Source organism: Drosophila montana, unplaced genomic scaffold, assembly GCF_035044405.1.
Source record: "Drosophila montana isolate Dmon_TW-CO22-7 unplaced genomic scaffold, ASM3504440v1 contig_1624_1, whole genome shotgun sequence".
Taxonomy (NCBI): Eukaryota; Metazoa; Arthropoda; class Insecta; order Diptera; family Drosophilidae; genus Drosophila; species Drosophila montana.
Window position 1 is genome coordinate 4800068 of NW_026996559.1, and position 21214 is coordinate 4821281.

Sequence of the window (21214 nt, forward strand, 5' to 3'; positions counted from 1 at the left end):
CAGGCAATTTTTACTACTTGTTTTAAATTGTGTTCCTTACAAGTACTCCTATGCTATGAAATATGTTTAAGTTTGCTTACATCCAGAGTCCTATCCTGTCAACAATGAAGAAAATAGTGGTGTGCACGTGTACCTTGCGTACAGGGTATAACAAACACTATTTCGTACATACCCACACATACAGCGCGTTAATGTTGTTTGTCGCTCTTTAAGCTTTTCGCCTGTGTCTTTGTGTGTGTGTGTGTGTGTGTGGGTGGTGCATTGTGGTGCCAATGCGGTGTGACATGCTCACCTGCGATGTCGCCCTCATCATCCTCATCGCATCTTCTCTTTGAGGCTTTGCACGTGTTTTTCCCCTGGCTGGAATTGTAAAAGTTTTGCCGGAAATTTTTTATTTGCTTTTTTCTCTCATTTTTTGTTTGTTACCCGCCGACCTTTGGGCGCTGCTCTCGGTGCCGTCGCGTCTAATTTCGGTTTTAAATACATGGTCATAGTTGATTTCACCGGCAAAAGTTGGAGATTGCGAAATTTTTAGCTGGTTTGCTGTGTTAAATGATGAATGCTGTTTTGCAGCTGTATTCGACTTGCTATGTAGAACAATGTTGGTGCTGTTAAACTATCGATGACATTATCGAGAGTTTCGATTGCACAATTTTGAATTTAACCTCAAAATCATAATTTGAATATCGATATTCAAAATAGACGACTTTTTTTTTATCAAAGTTATAAGCTTAAAGCTACAATATTATATATCTATTGATATTCCACCCGATCAGCTATTTTTACCATATAGAAAGACTGCTGGTTAAAAAAATTTGTGTGTATTTATTAATACAAAGAATATATATATATATATATATTAGAACTAAGAACAATTTGATACAATTTTGCTTATCGGCTACAAAAGTAGAAGAAATGAAAAGAAGTATAGCACACAAAAAAAAAAAAAAAATGTAATAATAAAAAATCAAATAAAGGGATTGCTCATTATTGCATCATCATGACGTGCATTTGTGCAAGAAATTAAAGAGAGTATAGAACAAATGACAAGAACAAAAAAAAAAGGAAAGAAACGAAAACATGGAAAAAGTGCAAATAAAGAGTAGAAGGGAAAGAGGTGAGGAGGGTACATGTAGACAAAGGCGTTCACAAAACGCTCTACTTTCTCTTGGCAGCATCATCCCCCTCGGGCGCCTCGCTGTTGGGACCCGAGAAAATGTAATTGTCACGCCCGGAGATGCCCGTACCGGCGGCATCGCCCAGCCATGGATAAACATTGGGGCACTCGCGGCACGTCTCCATGTAGCGAGTATCTGTCAGATTTTGCTCGGGTATCTTGAATGGCAGCGCACACGTTTGCCAAATGTTGCAGGGCTTGGGCGCGACGGCAATATTTTTGTCACACTTCCAGGACTCGATCTGGCTAACATCGCGCAACTCCTTGGGATCAGTCATATACTGCAGCATCTGGGTGACGGTCAGTATGTAGACGTCGGGTCTGTGAATGAGAGTAAATGCAAAACAAACGATAAATTAATCACAGTCTCTTTTTCTATATTGATAAAATAATCGAGAACTTTTATAAGATTTCATCGTAATTTTAGTTATTAACTAATTGGGAAAGTAAAAACAGAATATTACTTAAACAATTTCTAGAAATTAAAACAAACCCAACTTAAGGCTGATCCAGCTTGGAATCGGCCATGCTGCATAAACACAGCTTCCATTCAGCACAAAATGGTCGCTCACAGGTGTCTGACAAACGGATGTACCAACATCAACAAGCGAGTCAATGCAAAAGAAAACTTTACGGCATTCTTTCGCTCTCTCTCTCTCTCTCTCTCTCTGTCTATGTCCCTCTCTTTTGCTGTTTGCAGTCCAGGAGGCGTTTCATCATTCTGGCACGCATTTTCAAGCATCTCATGCAAACAGAAAACGCCTGCCACTGGCTGCCGGCTTCCTGCTGCTCTGGCTATTCCTGCTCCGGCTTTCTGCCACATCTACAGCTGTGAGCGTCGACACCAGCTCAATGTTGAAAGTCATTCACACTAATTAAAAACTTCGTACAATTGTGCGAGAAATAGTTTTGCAGCAGCTGCTATTCAGTTTAGCTTCAGCTCAACCCGCTCAGCTTCGCCCCGGACCCGATTAAGCATTCAATCTCTTTTAGCGCAATTGGCGCGCACACACACCTGGACCACACCTACATATGGTCCGAGTCCGATCATAATGGCAGCCAACTGCATACGACCAACTTCTGTCTTAGTTGAACAACATGCAGATAAGATATTGAGAGAGTTGGCGAACGCGAGTGTGAAAGAGTTCGACTCATGTGCCAGAACTGAATGCGCAATGTCGGTTCATCGTCTCGTTCCCTGCATGCCACAGCCAAATGATTCGAGTTGCAACTTTAATTCACTTCAAATAGTATGTTGCTTTGTTTTCTTTGGCACCTGGAAAAACCGATTAGTCAAGTTGCTTTAACCTTATGTTTTTCTACATTTATCTGATTGAGTTCAGAAACTCGCGAGTTCTTGTTCATATGTTCCTTATAACTCTTCTAGCCGTTAAAGTCTAGAATGTTAGTGCAACTGCTGTATATTAAACTAGGCATCATAAGTAGATGCGTGTTTCTTCTTGATTCTTGCATCCGTTAAGGGATTTAACTGGAACGAGATATAAATTCTAGTAAGTCTTTTTAGCGTACAATAGCTAATCATTTCTTGTAAATTGGGTTGATTGTTGCCCTGAAGCTAAGATTAAGCAGCTGTTTGTTGATGGTTCGATTCAAGGTTCAAACCAACCTCCTGCCCTGGGGTTCAATTCGCGAAGCTTGTTTTCCACATCCTTGAATCTAGGCTTTGCTTCAAACCTTAACATGTCAAACATTTTTCAATTAAATTATAATATAAAAAAATATATAAATTATATATTTGAACTCTATCCAATATGGGCATATATCAAATACTGGTCCGAACCTCTCTTTCTTTCTTTTTATTGTGAATCGGACCATTTTTGAAAAATTAATGGTTCGGCTCGAGTGTCAGATTGGTACAATTTGTACAATTTGTCATCTGCTTTATATAACATATTGATTTGCAATCTGTTCATTCAAAGTTCTTGGATCGAACCGAAACACATCTGCTTTATATAAAATATGGATTTGCATATGCTTTCATTTAAAATGGGTCATTAGAAAACCGTGGCTCCCAATCGATTGATTAGTTCTAGTGGCTGACACTAAATAAGTGTCGCGTAGTTCGAAGTACATTGTTGTATAATGCGAAATGTTGTTTTCCTTTTCGTTGCCCTGCTCCAATATATATCTATCCTCTGACAGACGGTTTAAGTGCGTATGTGAAGTAAATATTTCGAATATTCCCTGCGGTATGTGGAAAGTACTTGCGTAGCTCAATTAGGTTTGAAATTATGGGAGCATGTATTTTGATTTCATTAAAAATTACATAAAAAATAATGCGGATATAAAATGAGAATTATGATGTTCCACGCTTGATGGCCGGCCAGTGGTTCAGTGAGTGGCTCATGCGCCATTTTCATTTTCATTTTAAGGCAACCCGATGCGAGGAGACCCGACTGAATATGCGTGGGGCAATGCTGACAAAGTGCGATGCTATCAGCACATAACTTCATTATGGAAGTTTTGTGCTTCCTCCCGCCATAGTACACGATGTTGGCACTTTGATGCCACAATCCCCCTGAACCTGAATCTCATCCTCATCCCGCCCAGCCACGCTGTGTTACAGTGTCTCTCTCTCTCTCTCTCTCTCTTGGCTGGCTCTCATGTTGTTTTTGTGCGTTTTAACATGGTTTTTAGTTAGCTACGGCCCAGCGCTTTAGCCCGCCTTAGCCCGCTTTCCCTCGCCTTGCCTCGCTTTGCACTGTCCTGCTGATTGTTTTCTTTGCCAGCTCCTCGCTGTGCCCAGAGCCCTGAGAGCTCTGAGCTCGATCTGCCGCTGTCGCCGTTGCTGTGCCTGCGCAGATATTTTTCAAAATGAAAGTTTAACAAAATTAAACTTTTCTCATTAAAACGTGCGATTTTTTTTTGCTCTCCTGGTCTCTGGCTGCTCTTTTTTTTCCTTATTTTTTTTTTTTTTTCTGTTGACCACAGCGTCGCCATTGTTGGGCATTGGCTGAGATTCGGGATACCGTCGAGAGTTGTGCATATGGTTGAGTGACTGCCAGTGCTATTGGTGTTCTGGCCGGTGCGCGGACGTCGCATCAACCTGTTCCAGATACACGCGACCGCTGTCCGTGTCGGGGCCCATCACGGTGGACGCCAACATGTCCCCTCCTCCATTGGGCGCCATGGACTAGCAGCATATGCCGCTTGTTCAAGCAATTTTTATAGCAATTGCCAATATTGTTGTTGCTGTTACTCTTGTTGTTGTTGTTGTTGGTGGCGATGCTGCTGCTGTTGCCTTTGCGTTTTTCATCTACTCGTTTTGTTTCACATCTCTCGATTTTCTCATTTTTTTTTTGCTGCTTTCTTTTAATTGAATATAAAACTTGCCAGCGGCAATCGGAAGCGCACTGCAGGAAACGCCAGCTGCCCATGTGTTTGTGTTTGTGTGTGCGTGTGCATGTGCATGTGCCTGCCGAAGTTGGCTTTCAATTAAGAAAACACCAACAACAAAAAGCCAGAGTCGAGATATACATTTATGAAAAATTGAAAGCCTCGTGCGTAGATAACAAAATTGCACACGAGTAGAGATGGAAGCGGGCCGACACGGCCCAACACGGGCACGAAACTAAATTTTCCAGACACGCACGGTAAGAGTTTACCAAGGTACGGCACAGATCAGCCAAACACCGTCGAAAGTAACTTGATTTTCTTTGTTTTCTTGGAAGTTTCCTTGTCACAGGATAACAGAAGATTTTGGATTTCATTTAAAATGAAATTTAGCTCATATTTTTGCCAAGGAGATAATCACTGCCTAGGCACATCGCTACACAAAAATTTCTCAAGAAAGTGTCTAGCAATAAAAGGTCAACATTTGTGTTGTTGTTCTTTTCAGAACTTTAAAGCTAATAAAGTCAATAATATACAAATAGAATTTACAAACTTTCAAACTGGTCGGAAATAATTTGGAATCTTTCGCGAACATGCACAGCCAAAGATGAGATTATGTTTGATTTTCAAGCTACTCAAAGATTGTATGTGAAGTGAAAGTTAGTACCAATAACAACAAATACAAACCTAGTTAATCTCCTTAAATATAAATTTGAAGCTAAACTTACAATTCAAGCGCCCAGTCTAAGAATTTGTGCAGGCCATTTTCCAATGGCTTTGTCTGGAACCAGTTGGTATGGAAGGGCATCATGTAGGGTGCCTTATTCTGTTCATAGTAGCGAGAAAAGTCCTCCTGCAGCCATTCGAACACCTCGTTTACATCCAAATTATGGAGCACACACTGATCCATATAGGGGCAGTGACCGCCCTCGAAGCCCTCAACATAATGGGTATTCAATGGCACCTCCCATACACCCGGAAAAGTGCGCGACGGGCAGGTGCCGCTCTTGCACTCGTGCGAGATCTTAAAGTCCAGCGTGTACGGCCAGACGGGCACTGGAATTGGTGGCACAGTTATGGAGCTGTCGTAAATGTAGCCAAAGTCTTCCAAAACCTGCAAAATTATATATGAAAAAAGAATATATTATATTAAAAAAGAAGCTGAAATTTGACACCAATGCACACACAATTCGCAGTATCAACAGAATGCATTGCAAAATAACTGATTTTTATCTTAAATGCCTGGTTGATATTGTAATAAAGCGCTCTTTATGTTCGCTTATCTTGATTATTTCAGACATTGAGGGCGTCAACAGGCCACATTCCAACCCACATTCCGGCGACAATATCATTACCCATTCATCAGCATCATTATTGTCAAGCTCAATGCAACGGATAATAAACTTTGTACACGCGCATATTATCACATGTAATTTAATTCGCTTTGACACGGTCACGCCCACCTCCCATCGCCCATCGCCCATGGCCCATGGCCCATCGCGCGACCATCAGGAGACGCTTGTTACAGAAATTTTAGCCCATTATGTTTGCAAAGTGATCTGATATTGATATGATTTTAAATACGACTAGATTTGCGGCCTGCGAGCACTAACGAGATGATAATGATGACGCTGGCTGCTTTCACTGTTGGTGGATGCTGTGGGTGGTGTGGGTGGTGGACGCGAACCGTTATATGATTATCATTGTCGTATGTGGTGTGACATTGATGTGTCGTCTTGTCGTGTCAAGCAGACATTCTGTGCCTGTGTTGGTATGAGCAGCTGCTGCTGTGAACCTGTCCTGCTAAGTTTGTTGGGCTTTCTAATAATTATGGAAGTTTAAATGTTCATGCATATCTAAGGGTTTTGCCTCAAGCAGACTGCGAGTGGGAAACAAGCGATAATCATTAGAGATGTGTAAGGATGTAAAACTATCGATAATCGATAGAGTTGCGTAAGATGTGTTAAGCTGTAAAACTATCTATAATCGATATTAAGGATGCGCTGCTGTTACTATCAACTCGACTATCGTTCGTTTTTTATCGAAACGCTATTTTCTTATAAATAATAGCTATTCGCACGGAAATTCGCAGGACATATAAGAGCAATTTTGGACGTAGGCCCTCCCGGTGCCCGCCCGATCGACAAAAATCGATATCGAAATCCCTTTCGATCAAATCATTTAGATTTTAAGAGCTACAGTACCCTAATTCGAGATTCTAAAATAGTATATACAGATTAAGTATTTTTCACATTATAGTTATCTATTTTCTTTATTTTTATTGCTGCTAAAGCAAACGAGCTCTTAGTGCGAGATTCATTTGGTGTTGGTAGAAGAGAGTTCAGGGTATCCCCTAGTCAGGAACTCCCGACTACAGCCTCTTACTCTTTTTGTTTGATTTAAGCCCCAACTAGAAAAGATTCAAAAGCTTACTATTAACAGAGCATTTCCGAGCTAAACTAAGTGAAATGTGCGCTGTCTATAACCATTAGAGTTCTCATCGAAAAGTACTTTTCAGATTCACTTCGGTGAGTTTCTAATGGTACAGCTGATAATTGCCAATCAATTATGTGCATTTGTGTTGTGGTTGGTGGTTGTATTTGTTGTATTTGTATGTGTATGTGTATGTGTGATGGACACTTGCACACAGATGCACTCACCTTGTATTGAGTATTGCGGCCAGGCTTGAGGAATGGCGCACGCATGCCAACCACATCGTTCGCGGACACATTCGCAAAGTGACGCAGAATTTCACGCATGCCAATCATTTCGCCGACCCACTCCTCGTAGCCCTTGTCCTGGAGTCCCAGCTGCTGTGAGATGCTCTCGGTTGCGATTTCGTGACCGGCATAGCCCAGATGCTGGATCTGTTGATAGTTGCTGCAAAACAAATAGACGGGAGAAATGTGAATGGCAATTAAGTGATGAGGTGACGAGCTGATAGCAAAAGAGGGCAAACAATTAAATCAAATACGAGACCATCAAAAGCAGCACTTAATGAAGGGTCAATGGATAAATGAGTCAACAGTATATCAGCATGTCATCATAAACTTTTGTACACACACTGAACACTCACACACACACACCTTTCTCTCCAGTAAAATACAAAAAGATTTTGCTCATTCCCATTTCGTCAAAATGCAGGGGGACTTTTTTTTGCTGCTACACATTTGCAATGCCAGTTTCTTGTCTTTTTTTTATGGAACTGACAGTTTATTCAAATTCAGCAGAAGTCGGAACTGGAATCACCTGAATGTGGCTTAACTACACAAAGCTAAGCAGCCTGAAAACAGAAGTTCTAACAATGCCAAATGCATTTATAAAGCTCAGTCATAAAGCTATGCGTAAGTTGGGGAAAAACGAAACTATTCCATATATGTATGTAGATTTTTTTTTAGTTAATTGAAGTTTTTGGCTTTTTATACCCTATGCAAAAAAGGTGGGTGGGTATGTGCATAGCAAAAAGACATTTTCAACATTCAAAAGCTGTTAAATTTGTTTAATCTCAAAAGGTATAGGATCTGCCCGCAGTATATTTGGCATGTGGTTTTTTGTACACCCAGCAAAAATATATTTTATATTTATCTTAGATCTGAGTACTGGGTATCTGCATGTGTAGAGCATTTAAACGAGCTTATTGTTTATTTTGCCCACAATGTTAATAAAAATGCGCACACTTGATGAACAAACACAAAGACCCCTAAAGGCAAGACAGATAGAAAGAGAAAGTTGCCCAGCTGCAGTTGCTGCAAGCAATTTTTTTTTTTTAATATCAAAGCCGACTGACGGATGTGGCTGGCACACACTTCAGCTTTTGCCAATTAGAACAAATTTTACAATTGTAGCGTCAAAACAAAACACAACGCGTTGAAAGCAGTACACTTCAACGGAAAAAAAATATTAAAATAATTAGAAAAATGTGTTCTCTAGAACTCACTTGGAGAACAACACCGAATACGCTGATACCCTCAGTGCAAGTGGACACTTTGTATTCGGTTCTACTTCTACTTCTACTTCTACTCCTACTTCTACTTCTACTTCTACTTCTACTTCTACTTTTACTTTTACTTCTACTTCTACTTCTACTTCTACTTTTACTTCTACTTCTACTTCTACTTTTACTTCTACTTCTACTTCTACTTCTACTTTTACTTTTACTTCTACTTCTACTTCTACTTCTACTTCTACTTCTACTTCTACTTCTACTTTTACTTTTACTTTTACTTTTACTTTTACTTTTACTTTTACTTTTACTTTTACTTTTACTTTTACTTTTACTTTTACTTTTACTTTTACTTTTACTTTTACTTTTACTTTTACTTTTACTTTTACTTTTACTTTTACTTTTACTTTTACTTTTACTTTTACTTTTACTTTTACTTTTACTTTTACTTTTACTTTTACTTTTACTTTTACTTTTACTTTTACTTTTACTTTTACTTTTACTTTTACTTTTACTTTTACTTTTACTTTTACTTTTACTTTTACTTTTACTTTTACTTTTACTTTTACTTTTACTTTTACTTTTACTTCTACTTCTACTTCTACTTCTACTTCTACTTCTACTTCTACTTCTACTTCTACTTCTACTTCTACTTCTACTTCTACTTCTACTTCTACTTCTACTTCTACTTCTACTTCTACTTCTACTTCTACTTCTACTTCTACTTCTACTTCTACTTCTACTTCTACTTCTACTTCTACTTCTACTTCTACTTCTACTTCTACTTCTACTTCTACTTCTACTTCTACTTCTACTTCTACTTCTACTTCTACTTCTACTTCTACTTCTACTTCTACTTCTACTTCTACTTCTACTTCTACTTCTACTTCTACTTCTACTTCTACTTCTACTTCTACTTCTACTTCTACTTCTACTTCTACTTCTACTTCTACTTCTACTTCTACTTCTACTTCTACTTCTACTTCTACTTCTACTTCTACTTCTACTTCTACTTCTACTTCTACTTCTACTTCTACTTCTACTTCTACTTCTACTTCTACTTCTACTTCTACTTCTACTTCTACTTCTACTTCTACTTCTACTTCTACTTCTACTTCTACTTCTACTTCTACTTCTACTTCTACTTCTACTTCTACTTCTACTTCTACTTCTACTTCTACTTCTACTTCTACTTCTACTTCTACTTCTACTTCTACTTCTACTTCTACTTCTACTTCTACTTCTACTTCTACTTCTACTTCTACATCTACTTCTACATCTACATCTACTTCTACTTCTACTTCTACTTCTACTTCTACTTCTACTTCTACTTCTACTTCTACTTCTACTTCTACTTCTACTTCTACTTCTACTTCTACTTCTACTTCTACTTCTACTTCTACTTCTACTTCTACTTCTACTTATACTTCTACTTCTACTTCTACTTCTACTTCTACTTCTACTTCTACTTCTACTTCTACTTCTACTTCTACTTCTACTTCTACTTCTACTTCTACTTCTACTTCTACTTCTACTTCTACTTCTACTCCTACTTCTACTTCTACTTCTACTTCTACTTCTACTTCTACTTCTACTTCTACTTCTACTTCTACTTCTACTTCTACTTCTACTTCTACTTCTACTTCTACTTCTACTTCTACTTCTACTTCTACTTCTACTTCTACTTCTACTTCTACTTCTACTTCTACTTCTACCTTTACTTCCTACGATACAAGAATGTGCTATGCACTCCGCTTTCAAAGGGCATTCCGGCAAAAACAACAAAATGGAGAGGTAAAAGTTGCGCCCGAAAGTATGCAGCAGTTTAAAATGCGTCAGTTATGCGAAGTATAAGCAACAAACATAATTGCTCATATGTGTGTGTGTGTGTGTGTGTTTGTGAAATACATTTCTTGGCAGGGCGGGGCAGTAGGTAGGCAAGAAATTTACTGTGCACAAATAGTTTTTGGGCAAAACATAAAATAAAACTAAAACAAAATTTAACAACGAAAAAATGTAAATAAAATTATGAATGTTTTTTGTGTGTCGCTCTTTGTTAGCTTGTTTCGCATGCAGCAATAAAACAAAAAGAGAATAACGAATATGCATTTAACTATGAATGTATGTGTAAAATAACAACAAAATTGCATGTATATTTATTAAACATTTCACTCAGACGGGAGCGGGGACGGGGTCTGGCTGCTGGAATCTGACTGCCAACATCGCCCTGCGCGTTTGTGTAAGTGTGTGTGTGTGTTTGTGTGTGGGTCTGTGCGTGTGTGTGCGTGCTTCAGTTCTGAGCAAACAAACTGCGCAAATATTTCGCAATGAAATTACGCCCTTAAGTCAAAGTTTTGGGCTCTGCAGTGGCTCAAAACGAAAACGAAAACGAACACGAAAAAATAAAAAATAAAACAACAGCAGGAAAAACGCAAAGTAAAAATAATGAATGCTATGCTGACGCACTTTAGCCCATAGAATGACGTACCCAAGGCGGTGACACGCCCACACACACACACACATGCATCCACTTGCATGCAGTGGAGGCCTCGACAATGGCGGGCACAAACTACTATCTGACATCGTCAAAAAGTTCATGCAAAAATGTGGAAATGTGAAAAGTTGTTGAAATGCACAGGCAGAGGCAGAGACAGAGAGCGCACACACACACACAAACATACACACACACACACACGCACACGCACTTGAGAGGGGCAGCTTGGTGTCGACAATAAGCGCTGCTCATGTGTGCGTGCGTGTGTGTGTGTGTGTGTGTGAGGTAGATTTATTGCATGACATTTCAATTGTTAGACAAACAGCTGGACGAGAACTGAGCTGGGCTATAACTACAACCAAAAGCTGTACTTGTAGTCAAGGCCGAAAGACGCTGAGAAAACAAAAGGAACGTGCAGCAGTCAACACTGTGGTGTGGTTGGGGCGGGGCTGGGCTGGGCGGTGCGGGGCAATGCTAACCTTTTTCTTAGTTATCCGTGGGCGTGGAGCGTAGGTGAGCGCCTGAGCTGGGGCACAAAATGTTGGCAGCAATTAACACTGTGAACGCAGCAAGCACACAGCAGAAGATGCAAAGCAAGTGCTCAAAATAACTGACAAAACATGGCTACATGGATATGCTAGACACACACACACATACACAGTGACATTTGATGAATTTCCTTTTGGCCTTGTCGCGAGTGTCAAGAGACAAATGCAGTTTGCGTCAGGCAGCCAAGGCCTGGCCTCGGCACTGGCCCTCGTTCCTGTGCCCATTTTTTATGACAATGCTCATACGCAACGTTGCACCGGACAAAATGCCAAACGAGCCACGCCCACTCGGCTATGTATGCCCATTTACAGCGGCTTTTAGTTTTCAATTTTTTTTTTGGTTTTTTTTACCATTTTTTTTCTTCTTAAATTTGGAGCCGCACTCAACTCGTTTTTCTTTAATAGCCCATACAACAGCATACCCACACTCATACATTTACATGCTGTCTTCTTCTTATGTGGTTGCGTGTGTGTGTGTGTGTGTGTGTGTGTTGAGTGGTTTGGCCTCTGCTCTGGTGCGGCTGCTAACAAGTTCAATTTGCATTTAAAAAGGGAGAAACACATGTAATCTCAACGATTAGAAATTGTTAGCATTGAGCAGCACACGCACGCACACACCCACACTTACACACCCCACATACAGCAGTAGTAGGGGCTTTCACACACACACATGTCTGAGCAAATATGCACGTAGATATAGTGAATAAATGAATAACGTTTGTGCCCCAAAATGCTGCGCCGCCAGCTGCTTGAGGGCCAAGCGAAAAGTCTTTTGGAATTTACTAGCAATCAAATATTATATTGAAAATATTGCACAAAATTACTGCTTAACAAACAAAAATATTAATCAAATAAATAATGGAAATAGCTTAAGAGATATTTTACGTTTTTTACGATATTTTTAATATTAATCTAAAAAATCCATGGTTAAGCTTAAAATATTTCAAGTTTCCGACTACGTTTCAAAGCTTTTGTTGTTTAAAGCACGCAATTGAAGTTTATTTATGGAAAAAACATATAAAATTGTTTAAAATATTAGCATGACAAATATATTTTAACTCGTGCGCATTTTTATCACGTGAATCGATTGCAAAGCAAAATAAATGCATCTAATTAAAACTTAAAAACTCAACAATTTAGCTATTATAACTTTTTCTTATTATTATTATGTATTATTATCACTTTATTGCGCTTTTTTTGCCAACTTTATTAACGACCCACGCATACTTCACTTTCCACTTTGCAGCCCCTCGCTGCTTTCTATTTGCTTGTTTCTATTTCATACACATACAAACGCACACACACACACACACGCATACTCTGGTGCACACATACACATATGCATATTTTTCTTCAATTTGTTCCTAGCAGTTGCCAGCTTACTGCGGCTCAGCCCTGGGCCCAAAATGTGTGCAATGACCGCATGCAGCAATTTCTTTTAATGTGCTTTTAAAAGCCAAATCTACAGGTTCCTGTCCCGCCCCTAACGCAGCTTGTTGTTGTCTTTTCTGTTACTGTTGCTGCTGCAGTTTATCCAATACCCTTTCCATCCCCCTTTCCCAAGCCCTGACCACTCAACGCGCTGGACACATTTTTCGTAGCAATGGGCTTTTGTTTTTATTATGCCTTGCACCAAAAACTAACTTAATTTGCATGCAGCATATTGTGCGTACAGAAGTGTGTGTGTGTGTGTGTGTGTGTGTGTGTGTGAGTGCGTTGGTATGCTTGTGTCTGTGTGTATGTGTGTATGCTTGCTCTGCCCGTGTGCCTAACGAGCTTGCTTCAGCCTGCAGCAGGCATAAAATCGCATATATATATATAAATGTATATATATAAAAAAAATACAAACGCCCCCAAACAACGGGCAGCTGCAGCTCAGGTCTCGTTTTCAATAAAGCTTTTCAAGAGAGCCGCACACGCATAAGGAAGATTGCTAGAGAAATAAGCGAAAGAAAGCAAAGAAGAAAAAAATGAAGAGCGAAAAAAAACAAAGTCAAAAGTGAAATTACAAAGGAAAATGAGAAGAAAAAGTGTTCACATGGCAAAGTTATGGCTAGCTTGCTGGCCTCGGCTTGCCTTGCCTGGGCTTGACTTGGCTCCGCTCGACTGCTTGGCCCTGATCATCGTTGTTATCAACACCAGTGAGGCAATAAAAACAACAACAACAACAACAACTCAACAGTGTTGAGAGTGAGCTGATGGGCGGACAGGAGTCGGCTTGTTGTTGTTGTTTTGCGTGCTTAGCTGGGTGCAGTAGTTATTACAAGAACGACTAATAAAAGTCGACAACTAAAAACAGAAAGTACACACGGCCACACAGCGCACACACACACAAAAGCACACCCACACACTTGGTAAAAAACAAGGTCTAGTGCAGAGTGGTTAGGTTTGTCGAGAGTTTCTCTCCTGGCCAGCAACTCAAAATATATATACATACAAGCATATAAAAGGAATGAAAATGTTGCTGCGACTCACAAATGGTCTACAAATTTTAGGCAAAGATTGGGCTTTGCACTTTATATGAGGAATATATATAAAATATATATGTATAGTTGTTATTTTCGCTTTGCTCAGCTTTAAAAACTGATCTTCAATACAATGAAATTGTCTGGTGGTTCGGCTTGTGACTGAAACCTGGCTTTTCACAGCTATGAGCTCAGGGTATTTATCGAGGCTTGGTTCAATAGATGAATTCGATTGCTTAAGATTCCAGAAAAAACAGAAAAAACAAATCGGTTTGCCGCATTCCTCGGAACTCGAGTTTAATGTCTACTGTTGTAAAAAATGTCAAATTACAAATATATGCATAAATCTAATTTACACTTTGTGCCATGCGCAATATACTAGACGCCCACACACACACACACATACACAACGACACTCACAAACGAATACATACATACAGGCGCACAAATTGCAGAAATGGGGCACCTGCAAGGGCTGTTAAAGTGTCGTTGGGTTGTTGTCATAGTCATTGTCAACGTTGTCGTTATCTTTATTTCGCATCAACGACATTGTCATCATCATCATCATCCTCATCAGGGCGTCGGCTGCAGGCCAAAGCCAGATCAGGCCAGGCCCAAGCCTCATCATCATTGTCGACAAAAGCTATTGCAGTAACAGCAACAACGACAACAACAACAACAACAACAATTGCTGTGGCAGAAACAGCAACATCAATGCCTTCATCAACAATTTGCAGCAAAAAAATGTATAAAAAAAAGGAAAACGGCCAAAACAGGCAGGAGTTGAAAACGCAACACACAAAAACACTTTAACAGACACACGCGCAGAGCTGTATACACACAGATACACACACACAAACACACACACACACAAACACACACACACACTCGCACACACATAGTGCTTGAAATTTGAGAATTCGGAAATTAATGTTACGGCTACTTTGCTACAAAATTTTAGTACGTTTTGTATACCAAACCAAATTGTGTAGAAAACTCAGCAATTACACTAAAATGGTACGTTTAATTGGATTGATAAAGAGATATTGAGTTGCAAAAGGGGGCTTCAAGTTAGTCGTTAGCTTAAAGCATATCACGCCAGACTCTTCAAAGTCAGAATGACCCCAAGTGCTTTGTGACAAAAATAAAAATGACCAAATGTAATCTTACATTTCAAATACGATCAATTTTGGCAAGGAATATGTTTTATGATTCCAATTTAGATCTGGAGTGAAGGGAGTTGCTTCAATTTGTGGCAAGTTGCAAGTAACTTGCGGGGTCTATCCCTAGAGCGACTATCGTGTGGCAATTAGCTATATTGCGTATACGCAATGTGCGCCACTCGAGAAATGGAAAAAGACTTTGTTTGCGAGAGCAGAGAGAGAGAGAGAGAGAGAGAGAGCGAGGGAAGATAGGCACTGTAAAAGAAAACAGTTTAGGCAAATTAAAGCAAAAATATGCATAAATGACAATGAAAAGTTATGCAGCGGCATTTACTTGTAGATGCAGCTTGGCTGCGTTACGAGCAACTTCTTTACAGCTGCCTCTTGATGGAAACTTAAAACTTGCAACGCGTGGCGCGTGGCTCGCCGCTGTCTCAGTTGTTGTTTTTGTTGTTCTTCTTCTTATTCTTTTACTGCTTCTTGTTGTTGGCGGCATGAAAATTTCGCTAAAGCATTTGTGGGCATGGGGCTGGCGTTGGAGAGGTCTCGGCTTGGGTTTTTGGCCAGACAGCTGCTCAAAAGTTGTTCGGGTCATTTAAAAAGTTTAAAGCTAAAACTGGCGGGCAGTATTAGCATTAAAAACGGCAACGTGTCTGTCGCTGACGTTTTGCGTGGCGGCTGTTAGAAGTGGAAATCTGCCTACCAGCGCGACGCAGTCAAGGTAGAGCCGGGCCACCGAAACCAGAGCTGTGCTAAGCACAGTGGGGCAAGAATGAGTGATACGTGTAATTGCAAAATATTCAATGGATACGAAGCCAGTTGGCAGCGAATTGCTGCTTAAGTGCTTATCGGTAAAAAGTGTTATCGTTGTTGGTTATCGACAGATTTTTAATAAATATTTTATTTAATTAGGCTAAGAACTAGCCTGGTTAGATAAATCCTAAGCTATTTATGCTTTGGGGTTCAGTCTACATAAGTCAAAGGATTTTATTTTAATATGAAAACATTTTTGGTTTGGTTTAAGGTTCGGTTCATGGTAAGAAATAAATCTGAATGCCGGGTTCAAACGAGCTCAGTTTGAACCCCTTTTTGTAGACTTGATAAGATTTAGGTGAAACATATATAGGTATAAATATATATACAGATATACAATTATAGACATAATATACAGATCTTTAATATCGATAATAATCGACATTTCGATTAATAGGCGATAACGCTTTGCTGGTTTTTTGCATCATACAACAGCTATTTTCTACACTGTGCGCTGATGATAACTGAGTGGAGCATCTAGTTTTCCCGTAGGCTTGCGGATTTGAAGCCAGAACGCGGGCTGTGCGGCCACTGCGCTGGTTAGGCTGATGCTGGCCAGCCGCTGTTGAGCGATATTAACATCAAGCGTCAGGGGCGTAGATGAAAATAAAAATTAACTTTTGTTAAGATGCCGTGAAGCCAGTAGCTAAATGTGTATGTGTGTGTTTATGTGTGTGTTGGCAAAAGCTACAAAAAGTTCTGAACAGGCAGCAGGCGCGTGTGTTGTGCCCGCAGCTACTTATGACAGGCCAGGCGAGAGGGCAGACAGGTGGGCGGGGCAAAATAGGACGGGGGCCAGTCGGACGCTTGGGCGGAGGCGCACAGCCTCAGCCTCAGAGCCTCACAGCAGAGTTGCTAAGCCCATGTTGAGAATGACTTGGATATTAAACAGATTTTGGTTACGGCTTTCAGATGTTGTGTAGGTTGCGGCCAGATGCAAGCGTTATAGAAATTTTAAATGTCAACGTGTTGAATACGCGTGCCACAGCTCAGTTCAGTTCAGTTCAGTTCAGTTCAGTTCAGTTCACTGCAGCTCAGTTCAGTTCTCAGTTCCGTGAAGTTTGGTTCATCTAGGTCGTTATGTAATTGCTTGCGGCTCTGGTTGCGTATTTTGTGGATTATGAGGTCAAGCGGTGTTAGGCAGATAATGAAATGTAATCTTAAAGGCGACACAAACAGAGACACACTCTCACGCACATACACACACACACACAGCAAATGCCACTCAGACTGACCTGTGGCCTGTGGTTAACACTGCATACAAAGTGGCCCAAGCTGTGGCCAAAACGGCCACGCCTATGAGGTTAAGCTGTGGGCTGAGCGTGTCTTATGGAGTTCGTTAAGGCATAAAATATGCAATAAACAAATGATTTGAAGCCTCTCGTTCCGCCATGCTAATGGATGTGCGGTTAATCGCCCGCCCCTTTGCTGAAGCTCAATCAATTAACTTGATTTAATTCGGGCCAAACGAAATGCAATTTCTTACCTGACGGAACGGTTTTATTTTTTTATACCCTTTGAAGCATAAAAGTGTATAATCGTTTTGTGCAATTGCTTGTAACATGTAGTATACTACACAATATCGATTAAAATCGAAAATAAGGAGGTAAAGTATATTTTAGTCGATCAATCCTGACTAGGGCTCAGTTAATTGATACTTTCTGTTATACTATTGTGAGGGGTATTATTCTTTTGTCAAGTGTGTATAACGTGTAACGCATAGAAGGATACATCTCCGAGTTGATATAGTCATGTCCGTCTGTAAATTTGCATATATGTAGGTACCAGCAGGATCGGACCAGTTTATCATATAGCTGCCATAGGAACGATTGGTTGCGCAATAGATTCTTGTATGGAAAACTCAAGATATCTTACCCAAATCGGTATTTATAAGTTTCACTATGCTTACATATATGCAAAATCTTATTAACAACGGATAACATATAGCTGCCATAGGAACGATCGGTTAGAGGTAGGTTCCTGTATGGAAAACCATTATCGTTGATCAAGTTATCTTGATTTAAGTCGGCAAAATCGGATCAATATAACAACACTTTATTATAAAGCTCTATAGGAACAATCGATCGAAAAACGAGTTTTTGTATGGCAAAATATTCTGTCTTGCAAGATATTTTCATTCACCCAACATGAACGAGCTTTAATATTCTCACACATATCTGCAACTCCGTAAGGCAAATGTCTACAAGGGTATTAAATTTTCGGCGCGCCAAAGATATCCTTACTTTCACGTTTTTTTGTTGTTGCTCATTTTGCAATCAGTTGCATTGTTCGCAGGCAATAAACTGCACGGAAAAACGGCCGCGCAAGGCAGCAGGCTGGGGCCCAGCCCACAAAAGTTTTGCATGCTGGAAATTCGCTTAGCCGCCAGGCTGAAGGACGCGACTCAATTTCAAACGGAAACGGAAGCGGTTATGTGTAAGCGCCCACAGAAGTCGCTCATGTTTATTCAGCAAATGCAGCAACTGTCTGCCAGCACTTGGCATCCGCTCTTTGGGTACATCACACCTACCGTACACACACACACACACACACATACAGCCGCACACACATGCACACACCCCGTCACAGCTCCCGCTGGAGGACAGTTGAATGAAAGAGGCTTCAAGATTTGCGGCTGGAGCGAGTTTTTAGTATATTGTTAACAAGTAAAATGAAAACGTAAATGTTTGAAAATTAGATTTTGCCCGAGTCGCTTTTGTTTAGACTTGTGCCTTGGTGCCTGGCCAGCAATATATATATATATATATATACATATATACGTGTGTGTGTGTGTGCTAGTGGCTGTGTGTGCACTGAGGTGTTGCCTAGTTTGTGGCTTGTTAGTTAGTTAAAAGTTTTTGCGTGCAATTAAAATGCTGCGCAAAAAGTTTGCCTCAACATTGTTCTTAATTTTTTCTTGGGGTTTTCGTTTTTTTTTTATTTTTTTTTTTATTTGCAGTTTGCTAAAGCTAAATACAAATGAACAGAATTGTCTCCATCTGCGCTGCATTTATATGTGCGTGTGCGTGTTCGAGGGTGTGTGTGTGTGTGTGGTTGTGTGTTTGTGGGTGAGTGTGTGTGTGTATGCTCTAACTGTCTGTTAGTCAGAGTCGCAGTCGAAAAGTGTACAAGTCCTCTGGCAATTGCCTGATTGTTTCCTTAGCCGCCGCAGCGCCGAATGGCAAGAAAGTTCGTTATCAGTGACATTTTGGCGAACAAATAGCAAACAGCTCGCAGTTTTCTGCTTTCAATTCTCAGCTCCCAGTTCACAGTTCTCAGTTCTCAGTTCTCATGTCTCTCTTTGCGAACGTGCCGGCCATGACAACTGCAAATGCATATTCTAAACAGTTGGCCAGCGTTTAAGCCCAAACAGATTCTAACTAAGCGCAAGTCATAGTTGAGGTTATGGTTGAAAACGGATAAGTATAGATTTGAATTGTAGAATTTGTATTATCAATAATAAAAATAAAAGTAATATTAAAATCAACAGCTTTATTTAATTTAATATACATTTTTTGGTTATAATCAATCATATTTGTACAAAGTACAGCTTATATAATTTTTCAAACAAACAACAAAAACAATACCCTTTTAGATATATGTAATTTGTGCAAAAGCTGATTCGATTTCCGACTGATTGTTCTCGTAGGACTCATGATATAGTAGTCCGATTGGAGATGGTTTTGCACATATGTTAATATTGAAGAGTTGAGAAACAGAAATGTATTACATAGAAGAATTCAATTTTGTACCGATTCCTTCTTTGGAGCTATATGAAATACTGGTCCGGTGTTGTTAAGATTTTGCCCATGTGCAAGAATAATAGTAAAACTACTAAATGCTAGATTTGGTCGAGATATTATTAAAAACCACCAACTCCTAAAAACTTAATTTTCGCGCGCTCAATCCCATGTTATCTACTTGATATAGTGCTCCGATCCGTACCAATTCGGACTGCAGCAAAAAGGAAAAACTCATGAAAGTCCTTTGATGATTGTTTTAAGTCGAAGAAGTCTCTTTCTATGCATTATACATTGCGTGACAAAATTATAATACCCATGTAGAGACAAGGGTATTAAAATGATATCAAAACATTTGGCCTATAAGAGTTTTAGATGACATATGTATAAATAGACCTGCTATAGGCATTCTCAAATAATTGTATTTCATCTTAATTATTTTTGTCTCTGCAGGCCTTGTACTTCTTCGCAAAGTATATAATTTTATTAAAGCAGGAAATAGTTGAAAATCGTTGCTGTCATTCATAAATAGTTAAACATAAATTCTTGTCGCTTTTTGTGCAACTTTTTTTATGGATTTCGCACACACACACACACATATTAAGAGATAGATAGAAAGTGGGAGACGGTTTCAGACGAAACTAATTGCCTCAATAGCCGTAAACAAAAAAGACGCTGCATACTTTGCGGCGCTGCGAATGGCAACTGACTGGAAACTGGAAACTCTGCATGCCAAATCAAAATCATCATCATCATGCCCGCAGCCACTGGCAAAAAATCTTAACAAAATAAGCTGAAGAGTTGCGAAGCGCATTAAATCATTTCCGCACTAAAGAGCTCGGCAGCAGCAGCGGCAGCAGAGACGGCAACGACGGTGGTGTTGGTGGTTGCTTCTTGTGGCAAGTTGTGAGTGCGACTGTTGCAGTTTACCACTATTTATGTGCCGTTGCTGCTGCTGCTTTTTGTTGCAAGTCGACAAAAAGAAACGAATGCTAAAAGTGGAATGAATGATAAGTGTGTCTCTTTTTATTTTTCAGGCAGAAGCATAAAAATGATTTGCCCAAAATGTACATGTGACTGTGTGTATGTATGCATAAACATATACAAGCTATCACACACACACGCATATACACACATACGCACACACACATTAGCGCATTCATGTGTGTGCATGTGTAACATATTCAGGCAATTACTGCCATTCAGCACATTTCAATTCAACTTCGAAACTGCCGCCAACCCATATATATATATATATATATATATACATATATATATATGTATATATATATATAAATATAGTATATATGGCCCTGCTTCTTCAACTTCATATATTCTACTTTTGCTGTGGCAAAGTAGAAAAAAGCTTTTAAACTTCACTCAAGATTTTTGCCTTTCACGCTCGGTTCGCAAATTTTTTGACTGTTGCCGCTTACTTAGCTCTCTATCGTGCCTGGCACAATGGTCAATTTATGAGCTTTTTGCCAGCCTAAAATCCTAAAAATACCAAAGCTCTT

At 39.7% G+C, this 21214-nt stretch overlaps 1 protein-coding gene across 1 annotated transcript in view; it reads right to left on the reverse strand.

Moving 5' to 3' along the window:
- Positions 1 to 1053: 1053 nt before the first annotated feature.
- Positions 1054 to 21214, reverse strand: part of Cda4 (chitin deacetylase Cda4) — a 48559-nt gene continuing 28398 nt past the window's right edge. The window contains exons 6-8 of the mRNA XM_064699682.1: positions 7192 to 7411; positions 5260 to 5645; positions 1054 to 1498 (exon numbers count right to left, since the gene is read on the reverse strand). Of these exons, the coding sequence (XP_064555752.1) occupies positions 1159 to 1498; positions 5260 to 5645; positions 7192 to 7411 (946 nt within the window). The 3' untranslated portion in view covers positions 1054 to 1158. The remainder of the gene's footprint in view (positions 1499 to 5259; positions 5646 to 7191; positions 7412 to 21214) is intronic.